This window comes from Hippoglossus hippoglossus, chromosome 6 (genome assembly GCF_009819705.1).
Source record: "Hippoglossus hippoglossus isolate fHipHip1 chromosome 6, fHipHip1.pri, whole genome shotgun sequence".
NCBI lineage: Eukaryota > Metazoa > Chordata > Actinopteri > Pleuronectiformes > Pleuronectidae > Hippoglossus > Hippoglossus hippoglossus.
Window position 1 is genome coordinate 8754343 of NC_047156.1, and position 21021 is coordinate 8775363.

General features: G+C 41.7%; 1 protein-coding gene across 3 annotated transcripts; it reads right to left on the reverse strand.

Annotated features, from left to right (window-relative positions):
* Window positions 1-500: 500 nt before the first annotated feature.
* Window positions 501-15232, reverse strand: cd44b (CD44 molecule (Indian blood group) b). 3 transcript variants are annotated; one of them, XM_034588545.1, is made up of 9 exons: window positions 14808-15226; window positions 6285-6455; window positions 5194-5336; window positions 5011-5070; window positions 3847-3908; window positions 3543-3798; window positions 2764-2847; window positions 2573-2651; window positions 501-2425 (listed from the first exon to the last, which is right to left on the reverse strand). In XM_034588545.1, exons 1-9 carry the CDS (start codon window positions 14867-14869, stop codon window positions 2218-2220), a joined length of 1125 nt encoding a protein of 374 aa, XP_034444436.1. In that variant the 5' UTR covers window positions 14870-15226; the 3' UTR covers window positions 501-2217. The 3 variants fall into 3 exon arrangements, with proteins under 3 accessions (XP_034444436.1, XP_034444435.1, XP_034444434.1); XM_034588544.1 differs by having other exon boundaries at window positions 3543-3908; window positions 6285-6450; window positions 14803-15232; XM_034588543.1 differs by having other exon boundaries at window positions 3543-3908; window positions 14808-15228.
* Window positions 15233-21021: the final 5789 nt, after the last annotated feature.

The following is a 21021-nucleotide window of genomic DNA, read 5'->3' on the forward strand; positions in this document are numbered from 1 at the left end:
TTATATGTAATATCTAAGTGAAGATATGAAAATGAAAGAAGAAAATTGGCCTCATCAATGAAAAAAGTTTAAATCGCTGATGTTATTTTTGACCCATCAGTCACATTCCCTGCTTGTTTCAGAACTCTTTAAGTGCATTGGTTTAATAGGCTCCTGCAAAGACAAAGAAGTATAATTTTCCTTTGAATCACCGCTACGTCATTTTTTAATGCCAACGTTACGTGAACTTCAAAATAAATGTATGCTAATTAAGTATTACTCTGTTATTGATGAACATTCAACTGTGCTTCATGCAGTTTAACTCTTTCAAAAGGGCCCTCTTTGTATTCTGCGTTAGCATGTTCTCTCATCACGACCCCGGCGCCATGGAAACCTCACTTCCTCTTATGTCAGTGCGGGGGGGGGGCAATGTCACCATTTGCATCCCCTGTCATGCCATTCACCCGCTCGCCTTTGTCTTCGCACACAGTGAGCAATCAGTGAGAGAACACCACATTCCATCTCTTTCTATACACGTTTATTTCGTTCATGACTTCACAAAGCTTTTTTTTTTTTTCTTAACCAGCAACATCTTTTTTGTTAATTGGTCATGAAACCTGCCTACACGACTACGTCTGCTACTTCCCGTCGGAGTCAATGATAAAAGAGCAAAAAGCAGGAGCGACAACGAAACAAGTCAGAAACAAAAAATCTGTTTACAGTTCAGTTTTTACACCAGAAAAAAAAAAAAAAAGCTGTCACACTGGGAATAAAACTGATTACACAATGACACAATGTATGTTATATTTAGCCAATGAGAAGGTCAGTCGCAAAAACTGCAGCATTTCCATGTGAGTGGTTTGTTGAGACCAGAACACAGGCTTCATTCACCCCCCCCCCCCACCCACCCACCCACCCACCCATCTCCAATCAGAGACATTTCAATAGAATCTCATGAGAAGTCTTTTACATTGTCAAGTGTTTGCAGCACATGGGCTCCCCCTTCGTGTAATATTTAGTTCATGCTGAATATCATATATGATATTTAGCATTCAAGTTAATAATCTCACATTTACAAAATGATCAATCTGCTACAGATACAATCCAAATCTTTCTTTTGCTCATTTCCCCCCCAAATCAAAGTACACACTGTGTTTTCATATACATCATGATTATCATTCTGCTTATCCTCAGGATAACATCAGGGACTCGATGTAAATTTATACCATATTAACTTGCACAAATTGCACATTTCTTGAATGCTCAAGCTGATTCATGCAATACCCACTGCAATATTGCAAAATCCATTTTTACTTCAGAGGTACTTTTTCTGATTGAATAAATCTCAAAATGAACACATTCTTCTACTTAAAGAGGATATAAAGCCCCTTCCTGCCAAAAATAAAAAAAAGCATGGGCATCTAATGCTAAGGCATTTCCAAACATGTACTTTATATACAGAGACCAAGGAAAAGGGGACTTAAAGATGCATAAATTAAGGTATTAAGGTAGAACTCCTCAGGTTTTCTTGAAAATGGAATAAAAACAAGCTTCAGTCCACAGGCGACGTCTGAAATATACACAAGGTTACAACATTCAGCAAACGAATAAAACAAAACACATGAAAATTCTTCTTTTTTTTTTTCTCAAATAAAATAACACAGTTTTCATCATCGACTTCCTACAGTTTAGGATTCACCAATTCTATTACAAAGAGAATAATCTGTAATTAACATGTTCGTCACAAATGACGCCCTCCTCTACCCACCCCCCTCCTCTACCCACCCCCCTCCCTTTTAAACCCATGCCTCTCCAGTCCCGTCATCGACACGCAAGCGCACAACTCTCGCAAACACAAAGAACAGGACACGAAACGCGCTCGCACACCCTGCTACGCACCGACGCATGACACCCCACCGTGCACGGCCCTCTTTTGACCGCCACTCAAGGGTCACCACATGAGGGTCACCATCTGGGGACACCACACAAACTAACGGCTGCACATGTTGGTTTGAAAAGACCTGGTCCCCTCTGAGAGGCAACAGCTTCAGACCCAAAACACTTAAGTTAGACAATCGTTCTATAGTAACACACACATAGACCCTCACTCAGCGTCCATTCATTGCTGATCACCGAAGTGGTTCCAGTGTTTGAAGCCCCCAACCCACGTCTGTATATACTCTCTCCATCTTCTCCTCGCGCTCTCCCTCTTCGCCTTCAAACTCCACGACTCCCGTCTCACGCCTGCTGCTCTTTATCCGGCGACTCCTCTAGCGTGATGACGGTGAACTCCTCGGTGTTGCCGTTCTCCTGGATCTTCTCCTTGTTCATGAGGGTCACCATCTCCTGCTCTCGCTCCTGGGAGCTGGATGCCAGTGCTGCAGCGCCGTTCCCCTCGCCGCCATCCTTGGACGTGATCATCAGCGTCTGTCGTTTGCTGCACAAACTGGACGCAGACATTTGTTTAGTATTAAAAAAAATGTTCTAGCCTGCAGCAGAATATGTGTAAACTCTGGCTAATGTCTACTGCTCCTAAAACACATTACATTATAGTGTAGAATAATGAAATGAAAATATAAACTGGAGGTCCCACCTGTTTCTTTTGGCAACAACTGCACATACTAAAAGAATAGCAGCAACTGCCACAATCACCCCAATGATTACCAGCCAGTCTGGAGGGAGAAATAAGAAGCCACGAGTCGACAGTATTAAAGCTGAGTCAGTTGGAAATAAAAAAAATCACTGTCAGGAGAGAATAGGAACAGAAATAGGAAATATTCTCACCCAGTGAACTGCGGCTCTCCTTTGGGTCAGATTTCGGATCAACAGGAATCCGGACCTGTCCTTTGTCATTTGGTTGTTGTGGAGCTGCATGTTGATAAAACAAAAGGCAGACATTGACTCTCAGATACAGATTATTCACTGACATAATAAATATATAAGCGTAAACCTGGATGACACAAATATAGAGTTTTTGTGGCTGTATCACAAAGAATGTCATTTAACCAAATACTGAAAGTTACACAGGAATAATCTGATTAATGTATTTTATTTGAATTCACATGTACAGCCAGCTGAACTATACTTATATTCACTTTGATGTCTTTAACACGCAGTTTTATGTTTGAAATGTTTATTAAATTCACTGAGAAAATCAAAGTGATGGAACCATTGAGGCCTGTTTAGTAGCAAATATACTCCACAGCTCAAACTGACACAAGGGGGCGTCCTGTGTTCTTAAAGTTCCTTCAGTCCCCTCGAAACCTGTTGCAGCACAGGAGAGGATGTGGTGTTCTCAGAAAAATGCATTTTGAGCACAGATGAACTAAAACGTCACCATTTTGAATCATCGTCTTTGTGGATGTATAGCGGGGGGACCACATAATGGCAAACTTGCAGAATATACTCCCAAAAGTGATAAATCAGCATTCTCCACAAAAACATGAATACAGTTTGTACCACTGAGGTGTTTTTGTGTTATAGATAAAGTAAAGAGCTGAGTTGTAATCACATGACTGCTGTCTAGTTGTGCACTGTTTAACTTTTGCATGTGACTTCCTTACGCTCTTTGGTGGCGTCATCGCTTGTGCCCCCAGTCTCCTCCTCTTTTCCAGCGGGAGCTTGTGGTTTCTCTGTTTCTCCAACAGGGGCCGTCGGAGAGGCTCCCTCCTCCTCAGGGAGGCCTGGCGTCATCCCAGATCCAATGGGCTGGTCGAGGTCCGCCAGAGTGAAAATGAACCCCCCCGTGCTGTTCTCACTCACTTCTGTCGGAGGGGTGGTGACTATGGTGGTCAATTCAATTTTCCAGAGAGCTACCGTGGTGTCACCCCCCTCAATGTCAGCCGTATCCTTGGGTTGTGACTGGAGAGTGGACCCTGAGTCTGCTTCGCCTGATATTGTTGGGCCCTGAGGCAGTGGTGAGGGCTCGGCTGGTTGGAGAATAGAAAGTTCAAACATTGGTTATTATCGCTTGTGTACACATATTAGACTTCTCTTGGCATTAATCTAGAGATAATGTTATAGTGGTTTTAAATCCTGATTATTATTTCATATGGAACTAATGTTCACTTCATCATCTCATGTAGTTTTATCGTGCCAACATTTACATTACAATACATATTAAAATGCATGGTAGAGTTTATCAGTGAAGCTGAGTTTATTATTTTGACGCTGAGCCATTCTTCACATTATGTTACTGCATAATATCTTTAAAAAAGTTAAATAGTGCTAAATAATTGAGAAAGCGGATCATGAATGACAGAACAAAATGACTCACTTCTTGCTTGAAACACTAATCTCTCTCCCCTTTAATTTCAAACATTAAAAATCACAATTTTTGTTTGATTATGCTTCTTAACAAAAGTGTTAATTGACCAGTTGATATGGTTTCATTCTCTGAGATCCCACGTGATAGTATTTGTTTTACTACACCAAGTTATTCGTGATTTCCTGCATTCAATCCATTTTCTGCATTTGCTGCATTTCTTTGTCAGCACAGACAAATGAGGCAATGCAAAATGTTACTACAGCGTCTTGGTTTTGCAATTTAAAAACAAAAAAAGGGGAAACAGGATGAATAATGGTTGAGTAACTGATAGGTTGCCACCAGTTGTCTTCTTTCTGAGGTCAGATTGATCTGCGTTACAATATATGTCCCAACCTCAGGTTACGTAGGTCGGAGATGAGAGGATGTTGGGCGTTGACAATAGCGATGAGATCATTTACTTACAAGACTGAGGTTTCATTCTGTTCTAATTCAAATATTTATACTTTAAATAGGAATTTGAATTTCATTTTTCCCCTTTCAGTTTTATGACATTTCACATCAACCGAGTTTAATAACCTGGAAACTGCATGTTTTTAAAAGTCAGTAGGTGTAATGATAGAAACAGGGCTGTATGAATATTCATCATTTCAAAGCTTTGTTTATCAGTTATTATTCGTGCTTAAACCTTTGATATATGGCAACATATGAGTATAATTAAGTTGAGGGTGAATGAGCTTATTGTATTCAAGGCATATTAAACTGACCTGGTTCATCTGAGGGTAAATGTCGAGCGAATGCTTTTTCACAGTTCTTCTCAGGCCCAACTGGAACATGGTGAACAAGAAGTAGATGTTACCAAAATGGATAAGCAAACAGCAACAGGTCTGAGAGATGCAAATTGTAGATTCACATGACGAGAACTGACTGTTTCCTGTAGTTATAGTCACCTTTGTCATCATAGCAGTAGGCATCAACTTGTTCATCAGCTCCAGTGGGTCGATGAACAATGAAGCCGCTCAAGTTCTTTGCACAGTTTTCATGGTGCGAGTGTCTGAGGATGGCGGTGCTCCCATTGTTGGTCCAGCCGTACCTGAATGGACACAGCAATGTTATTATTAGAAGACATTTTCTGACACAACTTAGAGACGTTTGTTGATGCAAGATGTCTCCAAGTAGCCACGTCAGAACATATTACATCATATGAAAAATGGAACTAATTCAAACACTGTTGAAGAGCAGATGCTCGTTTTGCTTTATTGGAAGTTGGTTGGATTTCTGCCACATGACAAACAGGGTGTATCATCACACATATGGAAAACCCTCTTCCTCTTTACTGGTTTTTCATCTATAAATGTGTGGTGTGGGGTGATCTTGTGCACTTAAAGTTGAAGTTCAATAGTTAAATTTAGCTATGATTTTTGATTGTTAATGAAAAAAAAATGCATTTCATTGTGACCTTTCAGACCTTGTGTAGTCCTGATCTTCAGATGTTGGAGGTCTGAGTTAAAATAACAGGTGTGAAAGGTCCTTCAGACCACGGACCAAAATATGACCCCAGATCAAACAGAACCATCGTTACAGTGTGAAAACATTTGGTTTTGATAGTTCAGACTTTCAGGCCAATTCCAGGAAGTTGAAACAGCATTGAACAATAGAAGAAGAAAAAGAAGCAGCTCGCATGATTGCTCGTAGTCTTTCCGTCCAGTTATCTCATTTTGTTAGTAGTAATACCACAATGAGAGTGGCAACGACAATAACAATGTGGACAGGTTCATAAATTTTCTCCATTCAAACAAAAAAACTACTTCCAGTCAAATGGACAACTCGCTGGTATCAGACACACACGTCTAATGTTTGCAATGTAACAAAGACTTGAACCTTGGTTTGGACTTTCAGGTGAGAGAACATCTTCAGGAAGATCAACGTTATGGGGCCCAGTAAACACTTCATCATAAATGTCCAATCTGTACAATCAGTTTAATTAAAATTGTTGTTCACAATAATGAACATTTTTTCATACAAAGACTTGTAGTTTCACCTGCAGGTTTCCATTTCTTTAATGTAGGCCTCCTCGACTTGCTCTTGACTTGCCAGAGTGGTCTCGAGCTGCTCACACACCTTTTCAGCCATGGAGAAGGTGAGGGAGTGACGGGATGGTCCCTCAACCAGGAATACTCCGGCATAGCTGCAGCTCCGAGAATTCACTGCAGGGAAAGAAAAGGGGGAAAAATACACTTTATATTGTAAATAATGATGATATGTCCATAATTTGAGTGTTTTGGCTTCAGAGGGAATACAATATTTTTTAGAAGAGTAACAAAACTGTTCAGTTCACTCAAGAACACAAGATACCAGATTTACACTGAACACATCTTTTTAAAATACATGTAAAATCAAAAATGATTTAATTTTCTTCATACCTCAGCATCTCAAAATCATATTTATAACAGCAGATACTGAAATAGAATAAAGGTTAAGACCCAGAGTTCTTTTGACTACAAACCACAGTAAGGATGCAGATGCTGTGGCTCATACAATAGAAATGATCACATAGTCGTGATTAATGTAATACACAGTGGGATCAATTTGAGACAGCTGGGATTCATTCAGTGGTTTTGAAAGAGGAGCTCTTCACTGCTCAGTGATATTTTTCAGGCAGCGTGTTGAGGACACTTGTAGCTTTTTTTGTCCTGTTTGAGGAGATGCAGTTTTTTCACTTGATTTCAATTCCACATCTTTCATTCTGCTGTTGATTTCTGTCGTATGTCGTGATGGAGCATGTGAATGCTTTCACATCCATGCCATGTAAAATTAGTCAAGTAATTGTAACTGCATACAGCACAACATTTTTAGCCAATTGTCGAAATGGAAACACCCAACATTCTTATATGCCTGAAGGTGTAAAATAAAGGCTGTGAAAATATGTATTGGCTTATCACTGGAATGCCTCTCGTTCCCCCGCAACAAGATATCTCCCGCCCTCAGATTTGCAAGCCAATAGAATTTAATAACCAATAGTCGTCAAGCTAAATTTGAATAACCCCGCCCATTCCCGGTGAGCTTTTGAGGCACATGCCAAATGGATTAGAGAAGTTACCACGTCTGTGTAACAGGTACCATGGCTTTTCACCAAATGTCATCCCAGCACATCTTGTCAGTTGATCTATGCTTAGCGTTCTTATAAATAGCAGTCGTTTGCTATCACCAAATCAAAATTAGATAGAAAAGAAATAAATATAAAAATAACACCAGTATAAAAGTGTTTGAGAGAGTTTTTAAAGATCTGATTTTAACTGTTGATTCAGGAGATCCTGTTGCTCTTAGACCTGACGGCTGCTTTTGACACTGCCGATCACTCAATCCTGTTGTCACGTTTAGGTAACAGTGTAGGAATTAAAGGTGCTGCACTCAGGTGGTTTCAGTCCTACCAACAGGTGGGACGGCCCCACTTACATGTGGTGTCCCTCAAGGTTCTGTTCTAGGCCCCGTCTTATTCTTCTTATATATGCTGCCACAGTGTACATTTTTTAGAAATATGACGTCTCTTTCCACTGCTTTGTGGATGATGTACAAATAGTTCAATACAGCTCCTGTTTGACTGCCTAAATGACATTAAATCATGGATGAACTTAAACCTCCTCAAACTAAATGAAAACAAGACTGAGGTCATTGTGTTGGAAACCCTCTAGCCCCAAATATTCACTCCTCTGTGAAGGTGTTTATTTTGACAGTGTTTTTAAACTTGACAAGCAGATTTCCTCCATTGTCAGGTCTAGCTTCTTTCAGTGGAGATTTTATCATTAGTATTTTTGATATATTGCGTATTGCTGTTTTCTTGTTGTACCTTTCAATTTGTAAAGCACTTTGGTCAACCAAGTTGTTTTAAATGTGCTATATAAATAAAATTGACATTGACAATATCTCAAAAATATCTCTACAACAAGAGCCTATGAATTTGTTGTCATTTGCCAGTAAACCACAAAAAACTGTTTATTGTACAAAACATATTTTAAAGTTATAGATCAATGAAAGGTTGAACAATAAAATCTGGAGACTAGAACACAGCGCGTGTTTAGTGTTATTCTTCTTGGCTTCATTTGCCATAGTAAAGGAGAAACTTTGTTGGGATGAAACCAAAAATACAAACTAGGCCCAGCAAGCCAAATGAGTACGTGTGCACATGCAGGTCACATTATTCAAATAGCCACACACTTAACTTTACTTTGGGAGTTTCCCGATATCAGCCGATAATCATTTGCATTGTGAAGAAAACCAGAGAAAGAACCTGGGAAGATCTTGCAATATAAACAGAGACAGAGCTCGTACTCTGACTATTTACCCGTGACTTTGTCTCCATAGTGATTTATGTGCTCTTTACATGGTTCCCCTTTCCACACAGAAAAAAAGTGTTCAATGTAGTGTAAGAGAATTTCTGTGCAGCTATTTTGAAAGCACATGATCATTAATTGAAATATAGAACTAAAATCTGATAGCTGCCATGAAGATCATCGGGTGAAATAGCAAATGACTTAAAATTCATTATCAACATGTACGCTGTGAAAATCTGATCATGAAGTGATTTGTGCAGTAGGACAAAATAAAAGCATCAGTGGTTTTCATATCCACTTCTGGGAAAAAAGTAATCTACTTCACAAACACTGAATGGAGATGAAGATCAAGTGGCCTCTGCACATACACTGAGGAAAACGTCCCTATGTGCATTAGCTGTTTGCTGCTTGTTTGAATGCGTTACCATGGCGACGGGTGCACGAGTTGTTAAAGATGTCTCAGCCACATGAGACTCGTACAGGAAGATGACACACTACATCTTATGTTATTTCAGTTAGCATTATGTAATAACAGAGCATCAAACTCTACAATATTTTTTTCTTTTAGCGGCAGTATGAAAAAAACTTTTGGGACCTATAAAACCTGTTGCTTCACAATAATCTTACTGCTCAACAACTTTTTTCCAGTAGGTTGTACTTGTTGTAGTTCCACGTTCCACGTTCCAGCAAATTTCTTTGACAAATACAGTCTTAATAGACACTTTTCAGTTCAACCCAGAAAAGAAGGAAGTGCACTGTTTAGAAACCACTTGGACAGGTTTCTTATACTACATTCTGACCTTGATTCTTGTATTGCAGAATGCAAATAGTGAAATATTGAGATGAAGAAAAAAAAACATATGCATTTTGGCTTGAAGAAAATTACATTTTGAAATCATCCAATGATTTGGACGTGTTTATCTCATTGGTGTGCAGAAAGCTGGCTCGTAAAAGACTAGATATGAATAGGTATGATTAAAAAACTAAAATCCCCTGATTTTTCCACTGACTGCGATGAGTAAACAGAGCACTCGCAACAGCAGGAAGTTGAAGTCTCGACTGTTGGTGGCAGCTGGGCAACAGGAGTGCCAACACTTGTTTTGCAAAGTAGTTTCAGTTCTTTGTTATCTCTCTCTGTCTCTTTCGCTCTCGCTCGCTCCCTCCCTCTCTCTCACTCACTCACACACACACCCACACACACACACACACATACACACAAATCTGAAAGGACCTCTACACATGCTGCCACATGGCTCAGTGTCCCTGAAAGTAAAGTGGTGAAAAACAGTCTCGGCCTTGCAAACCTGCCCAGAGAGATCTAAGACAGCGCAGCTATCAGTGAGCTGAGAAAAGGGGGGCTGACATGAATCTGAGGCCTGATCATTAGTATGCAGAGGGAACGGTCATGGGTGTCTTTATACAGTCCAGAGGCCGGCTATGCCAAAGCACAGACTCTCCCAAAGCCTCCATTGTCACCTAATGGAGTTGAAACCAAGGAGACTGCAAAGTCTGCGTGGACAGAACCAGAGAGAAAGGGAGCTGTAACACAGTGTCTGTGCCAAAATCTCCAGCTGCTCAAGAAGTAATAGACAAGTCTGACTCTCACTTTCACAGTCCTCCCTCCATCTATCTCCTCTCCTCCTGTTTTCTCTCATTACTCTGTGTTTGTCTTTTCTATGCCAGCATAAAGTACAAATTACCCCCTGCAGGCTGGCGCGCAAACACACAGGCACATCACAGATGCGCACAAACACACTTGAATTTCGGCAGATGATTCCTTGAGTTATAGCTTTTGCTGAGCTGTGACCCTGCATGGACAAGAGCAACAGACTATATCAGGTCAATATCTTGATGTCAAGGTTAAAACCACTCACCAAACTGGCTCATATAACTTTTTCTTTCTGACATACACTTTGCTGTAAATGTTCTCACCAGAGTTTTCTGGAAATAGCATGAGAACATGAACACAGAATCTACTGTATACCCTAGCCTTTTAACTTAACTGTAACCATCAGAACTAAATGGCTAACCCCAAGTTTGTCATCTTTAATGGGACTTTGCACTGACTTCCACTCGTTGTGGACAGCCTAACCAAAACCTTGACTGTAACTTTAACCATGACCATTTCATGCTTAACCTTAACAGTTCACATCTTACCCCCGACTTTAACCAGGACCTCAGATACGATGTTTTGCCTCGTTACGACCAGGCTTTGGTCCCTCATGAGGACTACTGGTCCTCACAAGGTCAGTGTTTATGCTGGTCCTAAAGAGGGCAAGTACACACACACACACACACACACACACACACACACACACACACACACACACACACACACACACACACACACACTCTCACACACACACACTCTCACACACACACACACACACACACACACACACACACACACACACACATTCTTGTATGTCTGTCTTAGTGAGGACACTAATCGACATAATGCATTCCCTAGCCCCCCACACTAACCGTAACCATCACAACCTAATGCCTAACCCTAACCTCAACCTAATTATAACCCTTACCTTAAAACCAAGTCTTAACCCTCAAACAGGCCTTTGAAAAAGTGAGGACCAGCCAAAATGTCCCCACTTTCCAAAAATGTCCTCACTGAGTAAGGTCTAAGCTAAAAAATGGTCCTCACAAATATATAAGTACAAGTACACAATAAATGGCTAACTCAAAAACTTTCCCTAACCTTAACCCTAAACCTATGTCTTCACACTGTCACACACACACACGCACTTAGTTTTCCTTTCTGACCTTCATTTTTCCAACACCTCCACCCATCACTGTTGAAAACAACACCAAGTGTTCCTCTAACTATAAAAGGCAGATGTTCTTATCATTTGTTTAAGATTGATTTGTTTTAGAAGGACTGGCCTCACATTTCTCCTCTGAATTAAATCCAGTGAATCTAAATAGACGATCTGTGATAAGAAGCTCGACCTCCTCCGTTCTGTTCAAACAGTCATAATAGAGACTTTGGTGGAAATAACACACTTAACAACACTTCTTTCTCTGCAGAGGACTCCTTTCACTGGCTGCTTTTGTTGGAACTATTAACTGGCAACCTGAGGAACATTTGACCAGATCAAAGTTTTTATCAAATAAATATCTGTCTCTTTAGTCTTTTAGCCTTTTTACTTTCTTTTTTATCAAATGTGGTTTAAGAAAATGCCCTTACTCACTTTTCTAGCTGATAGCAGGAGGCTGTTAGCCTAGCTTAGCTCACAAAACATGAAGAAACAAATCTTTTGCTCGCTCCATAGTTCAGAAATGTGCTTACTGGCACATTAAAGGCAACATCTCCAAATCAGGAGATGGTTCTCACGTCCACAACAACAGGAAATTGTCCAGGACATTCAGGCGAGTGGTGGCGCCTGGAGACATAACGTTAAAATCCCGCTGCGGAAATCATTTGTTTTTGTTTACAGCACATAACACCAGCATTCGCCCTTATCACCAAAAGCTCTCCAATCTCATTGTCTGTTCGAGGTATTTAGTGCTTTTTTTTCCGTTTTGCATCTAATGCGTGTCATCAACATGCCCACTCGCTTGCTGTGAATGTTGCTGGATTCTCACATGGGCTCACTTGGATATTTTCTGGACATTTTACCCGAGGGCTGTAGCAGGAATAACTCAGCAGATTGTCTGAAGCAACTGACTCTGACATTTGCATCCTTACATCCGGCCCCCCCACAAAATGTCTGGGGCTCGGTGCATGTCTGAAAGCAGTTTTAATCTTCTAATATAATTCCAGGGGGAAAAAGCATATTTCTTAATTTTTTTAAATGATCAGATTAATCAAACTATTCTTTTAATGTAACCATGGTTGTTTTTATTGATCACGTTTTGTCTTCTTTGCAAAACTATGAATAAGAAACCTCGTTGTTTTTGGCCCAGCGCGAACATTCAATGTCAATTAAAGATTCAATACAATGCTCTGTTTTTCTGGTGATACTGAAAATCCCAGCCTCGTGCTAGAAGATGTTTGTACATTACAGAGCTCTTACTGAGCAGTTTTCCCAGGGACACAAAGACTTTAGTGTATATGAGAAGGGAAAGCAGACGGTGTAGTGGGGGTGTGAGTGTGGGGGGTGGTTGGTATGTGTGGAGAGCATGAAACTCATAAAATGGTGTTAAAAAGTAATTAGTAGGTTTAACTGCACACAAAACCCGAAATTTGAGAACCCCTAACCATTTAAGAGCAGCTCAATCAGCGTCGGCGGCTCATTGAGAAGAAGGGAAAGCGAGGAGAGGACGTTACATGAGATATTGGTGCAGGGCCATTTAGCTTCAGGGTGGCTGGTTTGCAAAGAATGGTACCGTGGTAGAGGAGGCAAACACGTGTCTGAGAGTCTCAGGTGGCATGAGATGGTACTCAGAGGCTCCACAGGCACAAGCCCTCTTTGTCAGGGCCCGGTCCGAGTCCACGGGGCCCCTGTTCGCCCGTCACCTTGAAACATGACACGGGCAACATGCAGGACGGGTGGTTAAAGCCAAGGAGGCAAATACAGCATTTGCAGGAAGTTCAGTGAACAGGTTTGCCCAAGTGCATGCTTTTGAGTTTGTGTGTGGGTGAAAGATACTGATCCTCTTTGGTTGTGGTCAGTCTGTTAGTTACCATATCTGCACTTGATGGAGGAAACTCAAAAGATACGAGAGCACACATCAGATAAAGTAACGGAAAGTATTGGATGAGTTGAAAGCTCTGAATATCTTTATCTCTTTTTTCATCAATGTAAAAAGATTACGGACAGGAAATTATTAAATTTAGAAGGTCTCAGATTGGTCATGACTCTTTTCAGTCGACTCGTCAACTAAATTATTGAATGGCACTAATGAATTGAAATGATTCCAAATTGGATTTTTATTACACCCCTTGCAGAGGTCATATAGCTATGAAATTAAATAGATGAGATTAATTCAATTAGCAACTGGAACGAACTAATTTGACTGCCTTTAGAGCAGGTTCAGTCAAGAGAAACCAGTGACCAAGCCATTCAGGCTCATAGATGCTTATTGGTGTGCATCCAGACAGCATTGTAAAAAACCCTCTATAAATCCCATCTTGGTTTGCACGGAAGTCTGGCCACAAGTCCACAAGTCCTGCTCTTACTGCTGTAGACGCAGCTATGAGTTTCAGGTTCAAAGAGGGCGTCTGGACCAGGACGACCAGTAACCACCTCAGGGTGCTTTGATTCAAAACCAGACACCAATTGCTTTCAACACTCAAACATAGAGATACATGCACGCAAGCCGATAACAAAGGGAGGGGATGCACCTCCCTCCATCTTTCCACATAGAGTCCGTCTACAGTCTCTTATTTCACTTTGAATACATGGAAAACATTGGTCGAATGTATAACTTGAGGCTGATTGTACTTGTACCAAAGGTCTTTGTGAGCAACCCCACCACCACCACCTCAAGGGATCAAGCCAAAAAAAACCCTTAGACCTGTTTGATTCAGCACCAACTTCTCCACCAGAGATATAAATCGCTCCGAGCAATAAATCCCGTCAAAGCCGTACACACAGAGAGCGCACATGTGAGACAAAGAGAGAGAAGAGGGAGACTCTGAGGGGAGAAAAGCTACAGCAACTGCAACTGCTGAACATCCTTTGTGTCAGAGAATAGAGCGTTAAGCGTGGCGGCACAGACTCCAGCTGTAGCAGCACTGCAAGGAGGGGGGGAAAAAAAGAAAAGAGGAAAAGATCTCTTATTTCTGCCTCTAACTAAAAACAAGGAACGGCTTCTGCGAGCCATAGACTGATCATCCAAATTCCTGCTAAATACTTCCCAGCGTGTGAATGCGTGTGAGACAGAGCATGAGCGCCTGTCTCCTTTGTGTCTAACAGGAGTCTGAGGCTGCCAGACGTAAGCCTGTCTGTGCTGGTGTAGCACGCGCTCTCTCTTGCCGGCATCCACTTGTCCATTCTTACGAGCAGCAGCAGCCTCAGCCTCTTTTTCTTTCCCTGTCTTCTTCCTCACATGAACACAATTTCTCAATTACAAGCTCAGGATTGTAAGAAAAAGATGCAAAATAATATTTTAAAAAGTAATCAATACTGTCTGGTTGTAAAATCTGGTAACAAAGGAGGTTTACCAGACAGCCAGACAGTCACAATTAAGGCAGAGTAAGATGGGGGGAAAAAAATTAAAATCCACAAACAAAGAGCCATCCACTGGGCGAAGGCACAATCCCCTCACCTTGAAGTTGCTCTGACCTGGACGAGGCCAGTAATCCAAAGGTGACCCCCAAGAGAAGAATCCACATCCTGGGCAAAGCGTCTGGCGTTCAGTGACTATCTGGTTGTAAAGGTGTGTAACAGTTCTCCTGTGGTCCTGTCTTCCCTCTGCCAGGAGTGGTGTGTGTGTGTGTGTGTGTGTGTGTGTGTGCGTGTGTGTGTATGTGTGTGCTCACGTGTGTGTGTGTATGTGTGTGAAAGAGAGAGGCTGTGAATGAGTGAGAGAGCAGTAAAAAAAAAAAAAGGGAGAGAGAGAGAGAGAGAGAGAGGAGGACTGGTACTGTGGAGGGAGTAGCTGTGAGTGTCTGGTCGCTCCTGGAGCTGACTCAGACTTTACCCCAACTTTTCTATTCTGTGCCCGAGAGACGCAGAGGCTGGTGGCACACACACACGCACACGCACACACACACACACACACACACACACACACACACACACACACACACACACCCTTCTGCCTCTCCCACATTTGCCCCACCTCCCGTCCCGCCCCACCTCATACAGCCTCTCTCTCTCTCTCTCTTTTTTTTGCTTTCCCCTCTCTTGCCCTCCACCCTCTCTTCCTGTCAAGGCAGGAAGAGGAGGAGGGGGCAAGAGAGGAAGGTGAGATAAGAAGAAGGTGATCTCTCTCTTCTGTTTTTTTTTTGTTGCCTAGCCGTCCCTCCCCCTCCTCTTTTCATGTTCCTGACAGCAACAGTTTCTGAGAGGCCATTTTTTTTTCTTTGCTCAGTCCATTTTTTCGATTCATCTGATTTTCCCTCGCACACGCTCTTCCTCTCCTGCTCAGCGTGATCCTGTGCCACCAATTGAAAGGGGTCACATCCATTTCAAAGAGAGACACCTCATCTTCAAGCTTTCACAGATACATAAGACGGAGACAGAAATCTCCTGTTGCGCACATTTCTCTGCTTTCCTTATCTCATCTTACAGCAGAGGGATTCACTCACTTTAAATTCCGATCGCAAGACGCACGAATGGCAAACATAATGGTCAAGAAAATCTACTCCATCTACTTTATCTCAGCATCCAGATCACTTTCCACTTCCAACCCTCAGGTTTCACATTTGACTTCACCATTGGACGGATTGAGTCATCTTGGCTCCTGGGAATCTCCCCGGCAACAGCGTCTCTTGTGTTGTTTGCATGTGATGTGCAATATCTTGATTAACAACTGTGAATAGAAAGCATGACTGCTGGTCTGTAATTGTGTGACTTCCTCACCAACCGACCATAAAGAATGTGTAATGGCTCAGCGTGGCCAGTAACTTTGTAGTCATGGGAACAGCACTCAAATAAACTGATGTGACCTGGCCCGCCCTCCACTCTCAAACCGTTATTCTTACCATCAAAGGCTCATGGTGTTTCAAACAAGTCACTCCATTATATCAGGATGAGCTGGGACCTGTTGAATTCAGGCTGGGGCCACAGGGAGAGAGAGGAAATATATTCTGTTCACGTTGAGATTCTCTAATAATAGTAACGATATTCATAGCAATTTAAACCTGTGGCTGTGTGCAATGTTATTAAACTGCAAAATTATAAGTTATGTCTCTTTCAACTGGAAACTTCTTTCACTCTTCAGCAGTGAAAAACATGAAGTTACAAGACAAGAAGACTGTAAGTGTATAGTGGCTAAATGCTAACATCAACAACATAGTTCTACTCGTAACGACAAATGCTAACATGTAATATAATATATATTAGGCAATTTTATTGTTTGCCATGTTAACAATCTTTATTTAGTATTGTATTAGTTTAGCAGTACATAGCTAATGTTTACCAGAGCACAGCTGAGGATAATGGGAATATTTCACTAGTGCAGCAGCTGTTCTAAACACGTCTGTTAGGAATATGCTGCTGGTTGCGTTTTTTTATATTTTTTTAATTACCTGCATTAATTGGGCCACAGTAAATAAAAGACCAACGGACTCCCCTCCACCGCTGCTGCACAAAGAGCTGCTCACCTGTTTATCCAAAGCTCGGGAAACCCCCCGAACTGGAGAAGCAGCTGTCGTCCATTGTTGTAATGCGCTATGAGATAAGATAAGAAAAACTTTATTGATCCAGACACTGTGGATATTCAGTTGTTACAGCAGCAGGCAGCTCAGAATGAGGCAGAGAAAAGAATAATAATATAAAAAAAGGCAATAGAATAAAAGTACGTTGTCATAATCGATACCATCACTTAGGTTGACTAGTTCCATCAGCCGTGATGAACTCTTCTTGAGATATACGAGCCACCCTCAGACAGACAGACACCTGGAATTAGGAGAAAGATATATTGAAGTGCTGGATTTTTTTTTCAGTTGAAATGATGAGCCAATGGTGATGCAGGGGCTGGTGCACATGGATCTTTGTCTATTCTTTGATTTATATTCCTCTGTTTGAAGTGCAGCCCCAGCTAAGCTTTTAAATAAGGGGGTTTCTGACTTGAAGGGGTTTGAGGTTATAGGGTTCGGGTTATTTCAGTTCATCCAAAGGGGATCAGGGATGCACCACATATCATGGCGATCAATCAAGAAGCATGTGTTGAGATTTCACACAAAGCCACAGATGTCACCCTTGTAGTGACACAAGAGAGAAAAGCAGGGGGTTTCCAAAGGCAGCACGATATCTGCAGCAGATTTCATGGACATTCATGTAATAGTTGAGATATTGCCGTGTGGAATTAGGTAGAGAACAAACCAACAGATGGACGCTGCCATCCCCAATAGAGCCATGCTAAAAATGCCAAAATACACCTGAGCACAAAAGCTGACATTAGAGCCTTAAAATGAATCCCAACACACAGCTACTTCTGATTTGTGAATGGACAAGGCAATGAATATGTGGAACTCAAACAATGCTTAAAACCATGAGAACAATAGAGTTGTCCCAATGGGTCAATGGGACTAGCCCCTGGACTTCCCTCTTGACTTCTGGTTTGGGGCAGATCAGAGAGCTAAGTCAAGTTTTACTAGTGATTGTGAAAAACTGACAGACTGATGGCCTGTAGGTAAATACTGGATTCCACTGGAGAGTTTATAGATGCAGCATATTACGTAACACAGATTCTAAAAGTGTATCTCTTTTCATGAATTGTCACGCACCTGTTATTTCAAAAGAAAAGATCATGATGAAAATGATTCACACCTCCTCCCCCTACACGTATGAGTGACTTCCTGTTTCACCTGTTGCCATAGTCACCGTTGCTCTGTAGCAATGACAGTAAGAAAACAAGCATGTTTACACCTTGCAGGAAAACCACGGTTTAGTTCACTTTTTTTTGTGTGTGTGTGCAAACCACACTGAACTTTTGCTCTCGGTATGAAATGCGCAACATAAATAAAGTTTGCCCTTGAAGAGTGTGATTTCAAATGAGTGTGTTTTCTATAAATATTAAAAGTAAAAATTTATTTATATTCTGCGGTAAAGGTAAAACATTGAAACATCCAACAGATAATGAGAAACTGAGCATTAGAGACAGAGACACTGGAGATAAATTGTTATCCAGCCTGAGTTTGTTTCCCTCTCTGAACAATGTCTGTCCTCATTTCTCCCTCTGGAGAAACAACATTGACACAAGCAGCAAAGGCGATCGGCTCCTTTCATTGAATAGTTGAGTCGGTGTGGAACATTTGCAGTGATTGATAAATCTCTTTTCAAACAGTCGAACAAGGACACATGTCCCATTGTAGGCTAAGAAAAGATCAAGTCGGTCAACACTTCAGTGCGACGGAATGCACGAATCTCTCCATCACCGTCAGTCTAAACAAATAAAATAAACTTGTTCAGCCGATCGTCCATGTTTAGGAGCTTGTGTGAACATGAATGTGACCTAAATGGATCATATCTCTTTATTTATATTCTGAAGTGGCTTTGAAAGAAGAGGGACAAAGCGGATTTGTAAGCACAGCAGCTTGACCACAGATGGCTCCAGGGTTAATATCTTTACCATCTTTGATGTATGACGTCACGGCAGCAGACAACAGAAAACATCTGTATCTGAGGCATGAGCCTAAATTAAACATCTGACCGAGTGCTGAGTCAGCAGCCAGCACACATCCGAACCAGACTTTCCGTGATGGCTGCTCAGTGAGGACACCCACATGCGCGTTCTCATCAGACGTCCTTGCGGACGGGGATCATTGTGGAAACAGCCGAGTAGTGGCACCTCCTCAGCATTCCTCTGAGGCAACGTGCCTTTTTCCCCCCATCCAGCGCACTGACTGGAATGTGAGCAGGAGATGACCATATACGTACAGAGCAAGTGAGATGAAATCCATCCAAATTTGCGCAGATGTGTTGTAATGACGTTACTTTGTGAAGTTTGTGGTCCAGAATATTTCTGTAAAATATCAGCTGGTGACAAAATATCATGAAGTTTCCACACATTTTGATCTGAGCCACCTAAAGAAGGACATTTATCAGACAGTCGTTTGTTGGCCTGTTGCTTCTTTCTCTTCAGTGAAGCTACCGAGGGCGATCGAAGGTCTGTCTATGTTGCAGCCCGTGCTGGAGGTGTGGGAGGTGAGGGAGGTTGTTAGGAGTGTGCCCTGATTGTGTATCTTTGGTCGATGGATGAGCTCTGCCTCACCGCAGCAGTGTCTCGGACTGAATGAGCTATGCCAGCGTCATGGGAGCATGAGTGGACTGCTTCAAAAGGCCGGGCTTTGTGCAACAACAACAAAGCAAGGGTCTCGCTTGTGTTTGGGTGCTGGGACAGCGCAGCAGGCGTGTTTGGACAGCGAGTGTCACAGACTACTGTATAGCCAACTGGAATGTCGTGTGTCATCCCCCATCTGGGTCGTACTTTCAGTCAGGACGCTCACGATAAGCCTCTGTGATCTCACAGGTGAAATGTTTGCAGATGCCACACTTTTTTGTCCTTTGTCTATTGTCTAACTACTTTAGGTGTATTAAGGTTTGTACTGGACTCTGGAATCCAGTTGTTCTAGTTGTTCATAAGCTGCAGTTTCCTGATTCTATCTGCACAATGGGGTAAATTTACGTAAATGTAAAGTCTACAAAAAAGTTGGTGACAGGTGATACTGACGTTATCCCTTTTTAAATAGTTTTACAATTCGCTCTAAATAGTAGCTTCTAATGTCATCTTGCCCACATGCAAATGTTGGAGAAGTGCAGTAAAAGCTCTACACAACAACTTTTGTTTAGAGCATCTTTGTTTTTCCCACATTTCGACTTCCAAGCACATGACACACACCAAAACTACTTCACAACTCACTGGAGAACAAATAGAGCTTCCAAGGAGCATGTGAATAAACACTGAGACAAAAAAGCTATGACAACCCGTATATTCCGCTTTTGTAACTTTGTTTCAGTATCTGTTTTACCCATTGGGACTTTTTCACGATTTTTTTCAGGATGCTGGGTAAAAGAGGCTTTTCAAAGAAATGACCTAAAGTTCTAAATGTAGCACATTGTCGATGAGCTCAGACAGAAGGAGGAAGGGGAAGTCCAAGGTGGTAACTTTGGGGCAGCTTTTGTATTTAAATTGTACGACTCAGATAAAAGACGAGTGAATAGAGAGGTGCCGGCAGTAAGGGAAAATGGAGAGAGACAAGAGGAAATCCTGTCAACAATGGTTGAACAAACTTGAGCGTGAGATAATGTGGATGAGAGCAAGCCACTCCCCAACACTGGCGATCATTCACTAAGCCTATTCACACAGGGAAATGTGTGTGTCTGAGTGTGTGAGGGAGACCAGGGAAAGTTCCCTGTAAAGCGCCAAAGTCAAGGAACGAGAGGAAAGAAAAATATGTCACTGTTTATGGTTCCAGATGAAAATCAATCACCAATCTTTGACCCTCTGTTGCTTACAAGTGAAAACTTTCAGATTATAACAAGAGTCATATATTCAACATCAGCCTCTGGTCACAAGCTGATCACAAGGGCAAGATGTTTGCGAGCCCCTCCCCCACTGGACTTACTGTACATCCCCTGAGCATGTGACAGGCGTATGGTATTCACATCAATACAGTTACAAAAGCATAGATAACAGACACTTTATGCTTCATACTAATTCACTTTCACAGATTCCTGCCTGAAATGGTTTATTATTGGATAAAACCATTAGGATTTTTCCTGTGAAGTGAGCAAATGATTCATATTTGATCCTTTATTCTTATCCTGCCAAACACAAGCTTCCTTCATAAGACAAAGTATCTGTTAACAATCCATT